Genomic DNA, 17,586 nt, shown 5'->3' with positions numbered 1-17,586 from the left:
GTTGGCAAATATTCATACGTGCTCGTCTGCGCTCGCGAACTTACTGTCACCGAGGAGAAAGCAATAGCTGCTGATTGACGTATGAAGTGGATAAGGTTGTCTTGGTTACTAACTGCTCGTGGACTGTGGAACTGCTTCTGCGGGATCCGCCCCCTTTATAAAATCCCTTTAGCACTGACGTCAATACATGTGGAGCGCCAGAACGTCGCTGCTCACGCCGAGCATCGGGGCGGCATGCTTTCCCCGCTCATGATCGCTGTGAGTGAGGCATTCTGCGGGTGAGCGGAACCCGCGTCGGAAAGCGAATGTTGAAGGATCACCGGCACTGGTCGCGGCACATTCAGCATGCCTCATTCTGAAGTTAGCACAGACATGTGACATGTTGTTCAATTAGAAGGAATTCCATTTCCCCACCTCTCGTCTTCTGGAATCACAGGTGTATATGCCCAAGCACTTCACAACTCCATAGCTAAGGCCACAAGAAAACTACGGCCATGTCCGAGCCAGATCAGAAAGCGTGTCAGCGGGCCCCGGTTCGTGTCGGATTTTATGACATTGAGCGCACGCTGGGGAAAGGGAATTTCGCAGTTGTGAAGCTAGCGAGACACCGAATCACCAAATCGGAGGTAAGTGAATACGTCCACATTTTAAAATCTAGGCTATAGGTGCTGCTGTTTGCGTCAGCGTAAATACATCAAACTTCTTAGTTTACGAATATGTGAACAAGTGGCATTCTCAGGTTTACCGCAGCGCACAAAGGAATAATGAATAAACGAACTAACTTTATAAGCAGGATGTATTACCGAGTCGCGTGGTGTGACTGCTGTGTAGAATTCAAAGATAAATTTGCTGGAACCACAGCTGTTGCAAAGCTGCAACCACATTTCAAATGCTTTAGTCTCAGAGTGCGTGACCGTTTGGGTACTTTAGTTTTTTATTTGACCGTTTGCAATGGAAAAAAAAAAGCGAATATAAGAATAAGTAAACAAATCTGATATCGGTGTGTATGTCAAGGACTGACATTTCGGAGTAGGCAACTTGCCATGAAAAGCAACAGACACCTTTGTAAAGTTTTAGATTGACAGGCGATGCAGCCAACAACATTCATCAGAGGAAACTTAAAAATTCGTGCAGATTTCCTAAACATGCCACCGTCCGTGAATTTAACGTTCAAGTCAAAGTATGTCACCCGCTTAGGAAAAAAAAAAAAAACCCTACCTTGGAATGTCCTTAATACCTATTGGAATGTGGGAGCATTACAGACTACTGCGCGGCTTAATGGCATGACGTCAGCGCATTTGTCTTCAGGGGGAACTTGATGTTTCTCTGGTCTTGGTTCTATAGTGTGGCACTGCACGAGGTGCAAAACCAGCTGCCATATGTTTTTGCAAAGCTTACCATATGTGATCCTGATGAGCATTGCAACATCATACATACCTTTGCAATACCACTGTATTCTAAATTATGATGCCATGAACAAAATTAATGTAAGAGAGTGAATTCAAGCTCGTCTTGCTGGAAATTGGCTTTGCACATTGATAAGCAGGTAGCGACATGTCTGCAATGCTGAAGTGGTAATTAACATGTACGTCATCATGCAGGTGGCCATAAAGATCATAGACAAGACACAGCTAGACGCTGCAAACATGGAGAAGATCTACAGGGAGGTGGAGATCATGAAGCTGGTGGACCATCCGCACATCATAAAGCTTTACCAGGTGCATCAACGTCGCCACTCTTCAATGCTCCACCACCAACATCCTCCCGTTTCACTCCGCACCTGGTGGACAAGACTACCTTCAGCCCCAGGCCAGTTTTAAAAGAGGGATTTTAGTAGTTTTCCAAATTTTTCATTCATTCCTTGACCCAGGATTCTTTGCCCGGGTGTTTTGTTACTGCTCAGAGCCGAGTTTATTTTCCTAGTGCTGGAGAGATTATCCCTTCGTCATCAGTCAGTGACCTTGACACTTAACCTTCAGGGCTTTTCTCACATCTCATTGTGTGAGATTTGAAGGAGAAATGCAGGTTTCCTCTCCACAGATGCTGGCTACACAGCAGCAGGACCCACTAAGCAGGTGCTACTGTGGCATCTGTATCCTTAGCCATAATCACCTCACGTGCCCCCTACCCCCATGGGTGTCTAGGTTCTCTAGCTCCACAGGGCGGCAGGCATCGCTGCGTCACTGGCTTTCAGGTCTTGGGGAGGGTGGGTGTATACCAGTGGTGGTCAACAGAAATATTTGTATGCATGTGAAAAATCCACATGTGTGTCAAAGTTTTGCAGTTTGAAGTAGTCAAATGTGGGCCATGAAAAGCAGCAATTACCTTTGGCTGTGCAAACCTCTAGATTGACAGGCCATGAAGGGAACCACACAACAGATGTATTTAAGTATGCCACTTTACATGGATTGACTGAGTCAAAGTTTGTCACCCAAAAAACAAGGACAGCGTAGTAATGTTCTTAATACTTACTGGCATATGCTAACATCAGATACTACCGCTTGGCTTCATTCCATGGCATCACCTCACGGCGGTGTTGATCCTCACTGGACTCATTCAGTTGTGGCCCATATTGGATTCATATTCGTTGGATCCACCAAGAGCAAAGCGTTTACTGCCGCTGCCTCCTTACATTCTGCAGAGAAAGGTGTGGCTGTTTGAAGCCCTCAAAGGAGCTTGTGATGAGTTCAAAGCCTGTTGTTACGTTTGTGCTGGAATTTCTGACCGTACCCACCATGGGTGATATTTTAGGTGGGCCAGGGTGTAAAATGTATCGAAGCATTCTGATGTGTCAGTCCAAAGGTGGAAATTCAACTGCATTTTGTATTATTATAATCAATTATAATAGCATTCACTGAATTTTAAATTATGCAGTAATTTTTGTATTGTGCTTTCTTACACTAGATACTATACTCATTAGCTACATAAGGTGTCCACAACTAGTGCAAAATTCCTCTTGTGTTAACTGTTACACCAGCCTTGAACATACAAAATGATCATGCTCCCTGTTGAGCTTTGACGTCTGTCTGTATTGTGCTGTATTTCAGGACTCAACAGTCAAATATCACATCTAGCTTGTAAGCCAGCTCCCCATGGTGTAATAAAACACCATGTGGTATTATCACTGTTATGGTGAGGATTTGAGCTTTTTTTAATCCTACCATTTTCAGGGGCCTTACAAAACGTTTTCCCTCCCACCCGAGGGTTTTTCAGCATGCGAAATCCAGTTTCCATTAAAGCCAGACCTGCTCCCTCGATTATGATTGTTAAAGATGGTTTTGCGGTTTCATGCTAACATTTTTATTTTTACTGCTCCTTTGCGTCATTGGTTAGCATATCATGTCTGCACGAAACTTTCTGAGCACGAGTGGCACTTTTGCTCTCTTTTAACAGGTCATGGAGACCAAGAACATGCTCTACCTGGTCACGGAGTACGCCAAAAATGGGGAGATCTTTGGTAAGTGTTCCTCTTTATTCTGCACAGCCGATTAGAGGGAAGCCTTTAGGCAGGAGCTCACAGAGACCACGTGTTGATGCTCCTCAAGGCTGTCCAGTCGTCACACGTGCCCTGAACAGATGCCATGAGTTTGCCCCCAGTAATCAGTAGCGCCGCCAGAGAAAGGGTCGTGGTGCTCAAGCATGTTTGCTCTGTCCCTGTAGGCTGCTGCCCATTTTTGTTTATTGCTGTCCGGTCCCGTGCGGTTGTTAAATGGGTCAACTGAAAGTGTAGTTTTACACTCTGATACACAGACAAAGTGTTCACTGGTTGCTCTAACCAGATTGATGACTATCTTCTTTAAGATGAAAGGTCATACAGTAGCAGAAGTAGCAGATATAAAATGGGAAATGAAATACATAAATTGAAATGGAAACTTTTTCACAGAATGTTGCGTTTGATATTGGGAACCCGGCAAGTCAACCAGACTGGCCCTGTAGTGCTTGCCAAGCGTCATGACTGGTTTAGGTTAGCGCTAGCGTATCTTCAAAGCGCCTCACGTTCTTGGCCGGCTTCCCAAAAGCTGGTACAATAAGTCTGCCTAGGAACACAGTTCAAGGTGTCGCGGAGAATAGATCGTTATCAAATGTGGGTTTTGTAATACCCTGCAAGCGGGTGGATGTAGGGGGAAGGACGGGGGGATGAAAGGTTACCCAGAGAGGAGTCAGCTTCTCACGCCAGACTGTTGGGAAGTAGAGCAGTCGGGAACTGAAATGACGTTTGTGAGGCCGAAGTCCAAAAATAAGAGGGGGGGGAGCTGAGAGGAGGGAGTGTGTGCGTGAGAGAAGGGCTGCTTTGATTCAGCTGATGTACTGTCAGACGCTACCAACTTTGGCTCTCCCTGAATTGAAGAATCTTCTTATTTCTTCAAAGGACTTGCAGAGGGTGACTGCAAAGGGGAACGTGGCCTCCAGCACATGGAGCGTTCGTCCTTATTCAGTGTGGCACCATTATGAGGTGCCCATGAGCTAATGTTTGACAGCATAGTATGCAGGTGTGGATATAGCCTCATTTTTAGTTCATCAGAGATTAGCTGTTTTTGTTTTATATTTTAGCATACTTTGCTTGCTTATGTTTTGCTGTGTGTGTGTGTTTTCAATCCGAAAAATGAGCTTCCAGAATATTTGTGGCTTATTTGATCAATCTATCATGTGCATATGCAGACATGCTGTTCCAGCATGTCACCCCAAAAACATATGTTGATTTTTCTAACAGTCCTGATATATGCGTATTGTAATTTACGCTGGGAACATGTCCACACCACTTTCTGAAATGGATGACTTTTTGAAAGTATACTCCGCTTGTTTCCTCTGCAAGCAGTCTTTGCTTCATTTATTAAATAGTATTTTGAGTAATATGCTTGTTTTATTATGTTCAGTGAACATTCATGCTTATATCATATGATGCAGAGAGCGTGGCACAACTGACAAAATTTAATGAAATGAAACAAATGATTTTAATCAAAATGGATAGAAAACAGTTGTACTACAAATGTATCTTAAACCTTAATGCTGATGCTTATTTTGTTCAATGCTGATAGGTTTGACAAATGCAGTCCTAAAACTTTTTATGAACCTTTTCCTTTCCTGATTTGTTTTCAGTTAATGTGCTTGAATTTGAACATGCATTCCACTCATCTGCCCCTCAAATTCGTCACCTAGTCCTTTCTTGTCCCCAGCACTTTTCAAAGCAAAGTTATGCCCTTGTGTTCTGCTAATTTGAAGGACATGCTTTAGAGCATGTTTTGAAGCCCTGTCCCAGATCCTAACCTGGACCAGATGCTCTGTTCTTGGCTCGAGGTGTGGCGTGAATGATGCTTTTGGCATATACTTGTCATCTGTCAGCTGACCGTCATGCACTGTCCCATGCTTGACACACTCGTCAATCTTCTTGTCACACTGACGCAAGGCATATTCCCCCAAAGCCTCCCACACCTTAACACACACACTGGGCGCATACCCTGTGGCGCGCGCAGCGAGCGGCACACACGGCTGACAGCTGCAGGCTCACGCTGACTGTCGAAGCACAGAGAGCTGCTGTTTCATTAACGCCTGGCACGTATCTCTCGTTCTCACTGTTCACTCTTCCCCACCCCCCCCAACTCCCTCACTGCACCCTCTTGCGCTTTCTCCCCTGTGGCCTGATCTTCTGGCCTCTCACTTGCCCCAGTAATCAGCAGACTCTGATGGGCTCTGGAACAGGATTTGTTTGGAGCCCTATATCAACTTTTTGGTTTCCTGTTTCAACAAGATGCCCTGCTGCTGTCTTCCTGGACACATGTAGTGTGATTATCAACAAAAATATAAATTTTTTTCATGCTATCCACCCTGTAATGCCTGATCTGTGCATGGGTTCCCCAGACCACCTGGCCAGCCGTGGCCGGCTGAGCGAGGCAGACGCCCGTCGCAAGTTTTGGCAGATCCTGTCAGCGGTGGCGTACTGCCACGAACAGGGCATCGTCCACCGGGACCTGAAGGCCGAGAACCTCCTGCTGGATGCACACATGAATATCAAGATCGCAGGCAAGTAAGCACTGGTTTACACACACACACGCGCGCGTGCACACACACACACACACATACATACATATACATATATGCACTGTCAAGGTCACACAGCAGTTGAAGTGTCTGCTACAGAGCATAAGGGACATGTGACACTCCATAATCAAGCAAAACCAGAACTCATGAGGCAGGCCTGGTTAGATGTTCCAACAGATATCCATTCAATATGTTAAGCTAAGCAAAATGGTTCGGACTGGGCAGGGACAGAATAGTGTTTGCTGAGTGGAAGAATGGCATTCACTGTTGATTTTGGTTTAAAATTGTTTCCCTTTTTTCCACAAATATATGAATACAGGATTGAAAATGGATGTTCACTTTATTTTGGTGCACTAAATGTAGGTTAATAATATGTTGTGATTTGGATTATTAAATTGTCCCCATAATCTGGTTATATAGGGTGGTATTTACTGTAAAGATGCAGACCATTATGCATTAAAGACAAATCCCTAGCCATCTTCCTTCAGGCATACCACAGTACGTATGTACATGTGTATACACACACACACACACACACACACCAGCAGCAGACAGTCTCAGAGCCACTCTTGTATCTCATATTTACTCAGTGACGTCAAGTGGATGTGAGGCCAGCAGCACTGAGGAATGAACTAATATGCTGTGAGATCAAACGCACACACTTAGGCACGCACACACTTAGGCACGCACCAACACACACGCACACACACACACAAACTGAGCTTGGTGAATCACCGGGCCTCCCACAGTTTGTTTTATAATGATTTATTATATGCATCCTAGGGCTACATGCTACAGACAAGACTTAGCAATTGTTTTGCTATTAACTTGCAACATAATGGATCTCTTGAACACCATGGGGTCAAGATGAGGCTAAACAGTTGTGACATCGTTTAATTTACTTCGTCTTTGATTTGTTACTAGTTTTGGGACTTCTAAGATAATTTTTGTGCTCTAAGAAAAATTGTGGACTCTGTCAGTGAATCCTTTTCTGAGTGCCACTGCTGTAGCCAACAGTGTTTTGTTTAAATCTACTCTTAAACAAAATTCATTGTATTGCTTCCTTTTTTTGTTTTGTATTACAGATCAAGATGTAATGGTGTCACAGTAATGTTAAACATACAGGTGTGTGGGAGAGAACCATCAGGAGCAGCCAAGCTAGTTTTGTCCTGAAAACTTAACACACCATTTTTGAAAAAGATACATACAGTGGCTCCATAAATGCCTTCACACCTCAGCTATAATGTCCTCTCTGCACTAAAAAGATAAGTGTGAATAAGTAGACAATGCCATCTTCCATTGTGGATGGCTGACATACATGGCGATGTTGAGCCCCCGCTGTGATGTCACATGCCCCCCCCCCCCCCCCCCCCCCACACACACACACAGCCTGCTATAATTCTAATAACTATGCTATAACATAAAAAACTACATTTATTACTTGTTACTTACTTGGCAATGAACTTGATCCATAGAACTGAAGTGTTGAATCATTAATTGTTTGTAATCAGTTATTTTAATTTCTTTTTGGTTTTGTTTAGACTTTCATTATTCATGTAAGCATTTTAAAAATAATTCTTACAATAATGCTTTATATTATTGTTTTTACTTTGTAGAATATATATCTCCGGTATCAAAATAAATTCATAGCAGTGGAGATGCATTTTAATTTAAAACTATTGCCTATTAACTAGAAGAAACACTTTAGTAACCATGTTATTTTAAAATGAGGACGTCAAACAAGGTCATACCTGGTTTATGTGATTTTTTTACAAAAACAATCATGAATTTTTGATAAAGGGCTCAATTAATTAATAGTAATTGATGTATTGATGTAAATTGAAACATCATTGGAAAAAAAAGTATAACAAAGCATATAAAAAAATTATAGTACCTTTTGTAGGCCTCCCCCACAGCCCCCCACCATCATCCAACACAGCTTCCCTGTTGACATCTCCCAACCCTAGTGTGAGTCTGTCCCATTAACAAATTTGCTTTTAACCCATCTTTGCTCCACCCTCCACTAACCTCAACCATCAATCACTTCATCTAACCTAAATTCTCCTGCTCGGCTGAGACATGCTACATTTTATGCTTGCACATTTTCTCAAGCGGCAACCTGCATGATGTTTTCTAAGTAAATGACTGCTGTATTCTGACGTTAGAGGCTGTGCCTGACTGACCTGACGGAGTAAGCGGCGGGGAGCCACTGAGCATTGTTCCCTAGGAGTCGGTCCACAGCTGCAGTGTAGAGAAATTGTGTGTGTGTGTGTGTGTGTGTGTGTGTGTGTGTGTGTGTGTGTGTGTGTGTGTAGGAATGGTGGGGAAGACTGAATCTGTATTATAAGTGCATTATAAGGTTTATGGAGATTTATGAATGTATATACTTAAATATTTTTATCAGATAGCCTGTGGTATTTTTTTGCTTCCTCATCTCATTGCATTATTCTTATTGGCTGTTCAGTGTTGCTCAGTGCTTCAGAATAGTATAGATAGGGTTAACTGCCCCAGCATGCGCTGGAACACTCACATTGAACCTTGTGTGTCAATAAAATCTGCGACCTGCTAGCTCCGGACGCCATGACCTTCTTGGCAGCCTTATTCAGAGCAGTAAATGTCCCCCCACTGACTTTCACTCTGCTGCCCTTTCTCCCCTTCAACACCCCCCCACCCCCCCACCCCCCCAAAGGGTCCAGCTGTTATATGATGGGGCATGTTGGATGCCGTTATAATAGCATAACACCATGCCATCATTCAGTCCGTGTCAAATTCACCCTGACTGCTCCGACATGGTTCCTCATCAGCCCCAGCATTCCGACATGGTCAAGCCCACACCCGGACTATAATCCCTTCTCTTTGGCAGGAAGGTGTGTACCGTGTAGTGGGTCCAACACCCACTCTGGGTTATGTAATGAGTGGTGGCTCTTTGCCACCCTGTCAGTCACGTGTAAGAGGGTGTGTGACTGGTCTGTGCAGCTGTTTGGCTGGACTGGCCACAGACTGAAGAAAGTCTTGTGAAGCCTTCAGGTTCTTGCGCCCATCGGCTCCGCATGAGTCCTCTGCCCATCCCACTCAACTGCCAAGCCGAACTTCGTCCAAACAGTTGGCGCTTCTGTTCCATCGATTTGTACTGCTGACCACTCGTGTCCTGCTTTCCACTTTCAGACTTTGGCTTTGGGAACTTCTTCCGGCCCGGGGAGCCCCTGGCCACATGGTGCGGAAGCCCCCCCTACGCAGCCCCGGAGGTGTTCGAGGGACAGCAGTATGAAGGGCCACAACTGGACATCTGGGTAAGAGGGCACCCAAGAACTGCCGAAGTTCCATAAAAGACAAACCCAGAAGCACAAAGTGCCTGGTCCTATTCTCCATTTCGTCTGAGATAGGAGACTGAGAATTACAATACCCAAGCAGCACGCAGGCACCAGCTCTTAAATCCAGGGGTGCTTGCTGTGTTCTGTTGATGCAGAGCATGGGCGTGGTCTTATATGTGCTGGTGTGTGGAGCTCTACCATTTGACGGGCCCAGCCTGCCTGTTTTGAGACAGAGGGTCCTCGAAGGCCGATTCCGCATTCCTTACTTCATGAGTGAAGGTAAAGTAAGTGGTACCTCTCACTGTGCGTGCAGAAAAAACCCTAATCACGATCACTGTTCTTATTCAAGGCCCTGCTGGGCTTAGACCATTTAAGGCATATAACCAACAAAAATATAACTCAGTCTCAACTACATCAAATTGATTTAAAACAAGGTAAAGGTTCACAACGTTTTCAAAGCTTTGCCAATATGTTGTTAAGTATGTGTGATTGGTAGGGTCAAGCTTCATTCCTGGGCTTTGACGCCAGTGTTTCAACACGCTGAATTATTTGTGTTCAAATGGGAGTGAACTAGGCCAAGGTTTAGAGCCCAATCTTGGCTAACACACTCCTGTTATGTTAATAGTCCAAACACATGACTTCATTGTTCTTATATTTGCCTATTGATTAGCCTTAGGGTTGGTGAACATGGTTTTAAAAAAAAAGTGAACCCCGCCTTGCAAAACCCCACCCCTCCCACGCCATCCAAAGGAATCAGTCACTGACTGTCCCTCCCCCAGACTGCGAGCACCTGATTCGGAGGATGCTGGTGCTGGACCCCACCAAGAGGCTGTCCCTCAGCCAGATCCGTGAGCACCGCTGGATGGCGCATGAGGCGCTGCCCCAGAGGCCAGTGCTCTACCAGCAAGGGGGCGTGGCCACCACTGATAAGGCGGGGCCAGCAGAGCACAGCGAGCAGGTGCTCCGGCTCATGCATGGACTCGGCATCGATCAGCACAAGACCATGGAGGTGAGGGGCAGCTGGGATCAGGTCAGTACTGGCCTGGGATGATTTGTTAGAGGTCCTACCCAGTTGGAGATGTGTTGGCAATATGCCATAAACACAAATGGTCAGGAGCTATTTCAAATGCAGGGAAATACTGTAGCCTCTGTTTTGGGATTTTAGCTTAGATATAGGATGAGCCAGCCACTTCCATATAAATGTAGACTGTAAAAAGTGTGTAATATAACCTAGCAAAGGGTTTTTGCCTTAACTGAATTCCATGCAAAAATATATTCCAGTTTGATGTCTTCCAAATCCTTCCTCCCCATCCCAAAGTCTCTCCAAAACAAAAGCTACAACCATTTTGCTGCCATCTACTACCTCCTGGTGGAACGGCTGAAGGCGCACCGGAGCAGCTTCCTCGTGGAGCAGCAGCTCAGCGCTGACCAGCGCCGCCCAAGCACCATCGCCGAGCAGACCGTCGTCAAGGTAACCGTCACTCGCCAGACACTGTTGCAAGAGTGCAAATAAAAGTCCTGTGGAGGAAGTGCATCGTTCTTTTGATCCTGTTACAGGGATCAGTAATTGTACAAAGTGTGGATTTCTGGTTAGATTGGGATACATTTGCTGAAAACTAACAAAAGCTGTTATGCTGAATTGCTATCCCTTGCAATTGTAGAATTAAGTGTATTAGTAATTTGTTAATGGGGGAAAAAATTCTATTACATTTTTTATATATTTAAAATGTTTTATTTGAGATCATCATGCAGTCTTGATGGCTTGTCAGCTCTGGTATAACTGTTTCCCTTTCCTTTTCCCCATAGACCTCGGTTCTGGCCCAGACGGGAGTCCCTCCGCACCTGCGCTCCCCTGTCCTCCTGCAGACCTCCACCGACACGTTCGGCTTCTCACAGCAGCCAACTTCTTCAGAGCAAGCTTTTGCTGAGGAGGAGGGGGACACTCCCAAGGTGAGTGTGAAGCTTCTGGAATGGGTGTAGCATGCAGCCCAGAGAACCAGAGCTAAGCCAGTGCTCCTCAATGGGTACCGCCGGATGTTATCAGTTGGGCCTCATTTATCCATGGCTCTGAACATCCATTACTGCCACTCCATCCAGGGCTCTTCCTTGTGACTCGTCGTCGTCGTCATCATCATCATCATCATCATCATCATCATCAGTGGAGCATCAGCCCCTCTCCTGCTTCCTAAAATAACCCCGCCAGAGAGGCAGCGTTTAATGTGCGCACGCGCACACACGCACACACGCACACCTACCTAAATTTCCGGGACTTTCCATCCCAGCCTGGCCTGGCCTTCTAGTGGGGTTGGTGGATAGCTGTTTATTAGTCGATGGCAGGTGGAGGTCCCACTACCGCACCATGCCAGCTGCCAGCAATTACGCAATGCACCGCGTGGGGGTGACCCACCCATGTCTGGCCAGTGCAGCATGCTCGCTCGCATGTGCCTCTCTCTCTCTCTCTCTCTCTCTCTCTCTCTCTCTCTCTCTCTCTCTCTCTCTCTCTCTCTCTCTCTCTCTCTCTCTCTCTCTTGCGTGCGCTCTCTCTCTCTCTCTCTCTCTCTCTCTCTCCCCCACTCCCCCTTTCCCTCCCTCTCATTCCCTCCCCAGCTGTCAGTAGGTGCGACTGAGTACCACCTTTCCAGCTATATCAGGACCCTGGTTGTCACTAGGCAGTCGCCATAGTTACCACATATTTAATTCCTTGCACTGTGGCTCAGCCTTTTTAGCGATTCTCATAAGCATAAGCCTGTTTGTACTTAAAGGAGTACTTCACCCAAAGATGCCAACTAATCGTGCATGAAAGTTAGAACCAGTTAGCATTGTGCAAAGAAGACCGTGCTAGTTTATACAGTCTTTCATTCCATTCTCCTGCTAGTAAGAAGTAATAATGAGGTGGGTTGAAGGGTCCAGAGGTTTTGGTCGACCACAGAAACCAAAATGACACCAGAGCAAAGGATGCTCCACAGTCCCTGCCCCTGTCAAACGCATCGCCAGCCATCTGCTTCTCCAGAGACGGCCGGGTGCCAAAAGCCCAGGGGCATGTGGTGGCACATGGGAGCACTATACACATTCAGATTAACAGATCAGAAGTTATTAACTGGCCCAAGGTAAGAGTCATGGAATGGTTAACACAACTTTTTGGGATGCTTATTGGAATTCACAAAATGTAGGTGCTGATTCCACAGCGATTCATGAATCAGGCACCCTGCCCCCCCCCCCCCCCTTTTTTTTTTTCCTGATGCTTTTTATCTCTCTGTGTGTGATGCTATTGTGATGCAGATGGTGTGTGCGTGCACATTTCATCTGCTTGTTCATAATATAATGCTCTCCTCCTTGTCTGTCCTATTTGCATATTGTGTGAGGACGGCAGCATCTCTTTCCCAAGCACCGCCTATCTTCTGCTGTGGGCATGGCCATGTTTCCTGCACCACCTGACCTCCCACTGTCTCAGCATGTGATATCTCTCCACAGGTGGACGGTTGCCTACTGGACCCACAGCCACCAGATGCTGTGTGCAAGCCCAGTATCTCACTCCCGGCCGACGCCATGAAGACGTCCGTCGACAAGGGCATTGAGGCAGAGGAGGAACTGGCTGCACCCATTGCCGCACGACGAGCCGCCCGCTTCAGCCAGCGAAGGCACACGCTGGCAGAGGTCACCAACCAGCCCGCCACAGGTCTATCTGTGTGTGTGTGGTACAAATTCTGACAAAGTGAAATACACTGCATACTTGTATAAATGGAAATATGTATGGATAGATGAATAGATTTAAAAAATTGTATATTATTTAAATACATTTATAAATTAAAATCCAGAAATGCTGAAATCTATGGTAAAATATGATACCATAGAGGCAACCGTGCTCTGTTACCTGTATGCTGTTATAATTGCAGGGAAGCTGCTTTCTATGGGTCTCAACCCATCTCTCGGGAGCATGGACTCAGAGTATGATGCGCACAGTGACCTCAGCTTACCTGAAGAGACTCCTCCTCTTGGAATCCCATTAGTTGCTACGCCCGTCAGTCAAGCGGGCCCTACGTTCGTCTGCATGAAACCTACTAATCCTACCGTACAGACCTTGAGCTCAGGGGGGCGGAATACTCACAAACATTCACCAGCCAGCTTCTGTGAGGGACGCCGTGCCTCAGACACTTCTCTCACACAGGGTAGCTGTTTGTTTTTTTACCTCAACTGCACAGCCATACCACTGTTGTTTCTGCTGGTTTCGGTTTACTCACAAATTCGGCATCACCGTTCTTATCATTTTCTCTCCCTCTCCCTTTCTATCACTTGCAGTCGCTATAAAAACCCATCTGCGTCAGCCTGTCCAAGTCTATATTTTCAGGCCATTTCTGGATCATTTAAGAACCCTGTAGAGCCACCTTTCTCAGCCCACACTAAATGACACACTCAGATTGACTGACTCCTGACCTCCCATTCATAAATAAAGTGTGAATCAGGAAAGTGAGGGGTGTTGATGACTCATTTATTCACTATCAAGGCAGTATTTAAAACTGTGACTCAGCATAAAATCATTCGGCACTTGCGTCTCCATTGCTTCCTAGGTCTTGTGGCTTTCCGTCAGCACCTCCAGAACCTGGCCAGGACCAAGGGCATCCTGGAGCTGAACAAAGTCCAAATGGTACCAGGATCAGGGGCTGGAGATGCCAGCTTTCAGGCTCAGCCCCACGTGAGGACAGTCTCAGTCATCCTCACATACATACTGCCCTTTCCTTACCAGAACTAATTCAGCACAAATGCTTCTATCCTGAAGCTGAGCTCCACGTTCATGTCTGTACCAATAGAAGGCATTGACGATTATCGAGTAGCACTTCTACAAGTGGACCATTTTGTCTGGGCCTACAGGGAGAAGGACATCAGGTTTACAGTGGAAAGGACATGGCAGCGTTCTCTATTAAAATGCATCCTTATCTGCTGTCCAGAAGACAGTCATTGGAAACCCAGTATCTCGCTCAGAGACTGCAGGTATTCTCGCTTAGTGTACAGCTGCTAGACACTGGCATTTGTTGTTGTTTTTTTTGTTTGTTTGTTTATTGCCTACCTCTGGCTTAGATTAAACTCAAGTCGACATTCTTTTGCGTTCTTGGAGATGCATGTACAATCTGGTGTAAAACAGTGGTGGAAAATGAATCTGCTGCAACCACTCAAGTTACTGACCAAGATCTTGGCATCTAGAGTTCAAAAGATCGTCTGTCATGTTCATGCAACACAGAAGTAGTACACAACTAGAGGTCAAATATAATGAAGATTTGCTGGGCTGTGTAAGTATTCCATTTCGTAGATTCAAATCAAACTGCAGGTCCAGACCCATGGAGATTCTCTGAAAAATGACAGTGTAGTTTTTGGATTGATGAGGGGGTGTGTGTGTGTGTGGCTTTTTTCCTTCCAGAGGGCCAGTCTTCTGGCCAGTGGCAGTGGACAGATGTTCTGCAAGGAGCCTGCACCTCGTTCACTGGAGCAGCAGCTGCAGGAACACAGGTCAGGACTATGAGAATCTGCACTACAAATAGACTAGAACTTTAGCTTTTAGGAAATCTAAAGACCGACACTACTCATTAAAGTAAGATCACTTTCCAGTGCTAAGGCAAGACTTTGACCTGAGCTGTGGAAACCCCTGAAACATCATGGATGATTTGTCATCCTGTTGCCAGGCTACAGCAGAAGAGGCTCCATCTCCAGAAACAGTCACAGCTGCAGTCCTACATACACCAGATGCAGCTGGCTGAGGACCAGTACCCCCCTGGGCAGGACTGCTTGGACCCCCAGTACGGCACCCCGCTCCCCAGCTCACCCTTCTGCCGGACCCAACCACTTGCCCCGCTCTTGGAGCCCGCCGCCCCAACCCGCTCATACGGACCCCAACCAGGTCCCTACCCAGATATCAGCTTTCCCTCTGCGGCCCCCTCTTCGGACTGCCAGGCACAGTGCCTCTCAATGCACACTCCGCCTACTGGCACTGAGCCTCTGTACGCCTGGAGCCCGGCTCAGTTGCCGCTGCTCCCGCTCGACCAAGGCGACACCCCTGCAGCCCAGCCCACCCTGCAGACCCCCTATTTGGACTCTGAGATGATGGACACGGTGGAGGCCCAACAAGGCTGTGTGCTTGTGAACTAAATCATTTCTCATTCAGTTAGGAGCACAATGGGGCTAGATCTCAGGATGAGTGGGGCCGCTTGGCGCTGGCCCTCGGGCACAAATAAGATATTGTTGTAGTAATTTGAAATCGTATTGGTCCCACAGATCTTCCCCTTTTGTGGTCCTGATCCCAGAATGGGACAGGCTATGGAAAATGAATGTCTTGCGTTGTCTATTGTAACACCTGTAGTCTTTTAAAATGAGCACAAAGAGAACCTGAACATACTCTGCAGCACTGTTACAATAGATTTCTGAATCAGTATTAAAGCAATATGTTCTTCCTAAAATGCCCTGTTTAAAAGATGGGTTGTTTTTACCCAGTTCCATTTTACATCCTTAAACTGTTAGTTGATACTATTTCTGTCTGAAATTAAACAAAAGTTGGTTATTGAGACCTCCTTTGAAAACAAGAGCAGTATGAGAAGTGGGAATAAAAGGTAAAAAAAAACAAACAAACAAACAAACCAGTGATTCGAAGAAGTGAAGCCTTTTAGGCACTTTTAAATGGAGGAGGCATATGGGCTCATTTGTGAAGGATGACAACGTATAGTGAGAGTAAATAGATCTGCCCTCACAGTTCTATTTCACACACCTCTGAACAGATTCACTTTGGTTTCGTGGGAAGCATCAGTATGAGTCAACACAACAGAACAGTTTGATACTATTCTTACTGGCCAAAAAGGATGTTTAATGCATGTTAACACTATGGCTGTTGGATATGCTCTCTCCCCTTTTGAAGTTGGAGTGCTAGTGAGGTGCCTTTGTTTTCCTACTACTTTTAAATAGTTTAATCTTTTAATCGGGTACTTGCAATTTCCTGGTGGGGAGAGTAGTCTTATGATTCTCTGCCCCTGCCCCGAAGCCTGCCTATTTCCACTAGGTGGGGCTTGGGTGTAGAAGATGAAGCTACATGGTTAAAGTCCACATGCCGTCTAGAAGTATAATAGCAATATTTTGCAGCTCTAGTAATGTCTCTGGCTCCTAAAATAGGTGTCAGTAGTTAAACGTGTTTTAATTAGTTTGTACCATTTTGTCAGTCAGGAAAATCTCATCACTTTGTTAGAATTTATAGTCAAGCTTTTGTTGACTATACTTAGGTTGTGATTAAACCTGATGAACAAATTAAATTGGACTCTTGTCTTTTGTTGTCCTCCACCCACTGTGCCTAAAAGGTTCCTTCATATAAAGTGTGTCCAGTATACCATATCTATTCAAAAAAGGATTTTTGAAATGACATCATTTAGGGAATTGAAGGAGTAGCTAGACATTTACCCAGATTACAGTTCTCTCTGAGTTATACTCGTGTGCAGGAGCAAGAGCATGCACTGGAGAATAATTTCTTCCCAGCCCTGCTCAAAACTCCTAACACACCTTAAACCCACAAGAGTTGGATTTCTGATATTTTTCCCTTTGTCAGTGGTGCAAGAAAATAAACATTTCCTCATAAACCCTTTTTAAAATTAATTAAAAAATGTGTTGAGGGTTAGTTGGTTGAAAGAGCAGCTCAAAGTTTTCTTAAATAACCAGGGAGTGAAGCTTGGGGTCAGAAGGCCGCAGAACCCCCCCAAATCACAATCAGGACAAGGCTGATGAGTAAAGCAGTGTTGCCACTTAAAAGGTGTGTCGTGATGTTCTGGTGAAGCAGCTGTTCACCGCCAGACATGACAGCAGCTGGCACAGAATCCAAACCCAACAAATGATGGCCTTGTCACAAGCCCTTACCGCAACAATAATATATTAGACCTTGCTACTAGAGATCAGGGAGGAGGGGAGACCCATTGATCTCTAAAAATAAAGTTGTCAAAGCTCAGAAAACCTTTCCTGACAGCTTTTTTCCTCCCAAAGGTCTGATCAGGGCTCTTATGTATTGTCAAATTTAAATAAATGAATCCATTGTAAAACAAGCCATTCAGCAGTGTGACAAGATTGGTAGAAGGAAAATAACTCCTAAGCTGAAGTCAGAAGTGTTGTGTACTTGCATAAAAGCTGCATGGTGTTTCATTGTGACAGAAAAAGCAACACTGAACATATCACTTTTCTTCATCACCCAGCACTGGAGAAGTTCATTCAATGTGTTTAGACT

The 17,586-nt window shown here is 45.5% G+C and overlaps 1 protein-coding gene across 1 annotated transcript; it reads left to right on the top strand.

The window, feature by feature from the left end:
- The first annotated feature begins 205 nt into the window (after positions 1-205).
- Positions 206-16,630, top strand: sik2a (salt-inducible kinase 2a). Its single transcript, XM_027031821.2, has 15 exons — positions 206-626; positions 1,602-1,718; positions 3,394-3,457; positions 5,857-6,018; positions 9,202-9,326; positions 9,503-9,626; positions 10,127-10,356; positions 10,666-10,818; positions 11,154-11,297; positions 12,819-13,023; positions 13,241-13,513; positions 13,913-14,037; positions 14,214-14,333; positions 14,758-14,846; positions 15,020-16,630. Exons 1-15 carry the CDS (start codon positions 495-497, stop codon positions 15,480-15,482), a joined length of 2,526 nt encoding a protein of 841 aa, XP_026887622.2. The 5' UTR covers positions 206-494; the 3' UTR covers positions 15,483-16,630.
- Positions 16,631-17,586: the final 956 nt, after the last annotated feature.

This window comes from Electrophorus electricus, chromosome 6, assembly GCF_013358815.1.
Source record: "Electrophorus electricus isolate fEleEle1 chromosome 6, fEleEle1.pri, whole genome shotgun sequence".
NCBI classification, from domain to species: Eukaryota; Metazoa; Chordata; class Actinopteri; order Gymnotiformes; family Gymnotidae; genus Electrophorus; species Electrophorus electricus.
This window is presented reverse-complemented; position numbering and strand designations above follow the sequence as displayed.

Bases quoted from the DNA above. Each gene is read 5' to 3' on its own strand.
- sik2a (XM_027031821.2), top strand. From the start codon at position 495: ATGTCCGAGCCAGATCAGAAAGCGTGTCAGCGGGCCCCGGTTCGTGTC. The intron at 9,327-9,502 runs GTAAGAGGGCAC...CTGTTGATGCAG, and splicing joins GGCCACAACTGGACATCTGG to AGCATGGGCGTGGTCTTATA. The intron at 14,847-15,019 runs GTCAGGACTATG...TCCTGTTGCCAG, and splicing joins CAGCAGCTGCAGGAACACAG to GCTACAGCAGAAGAGGCTCC.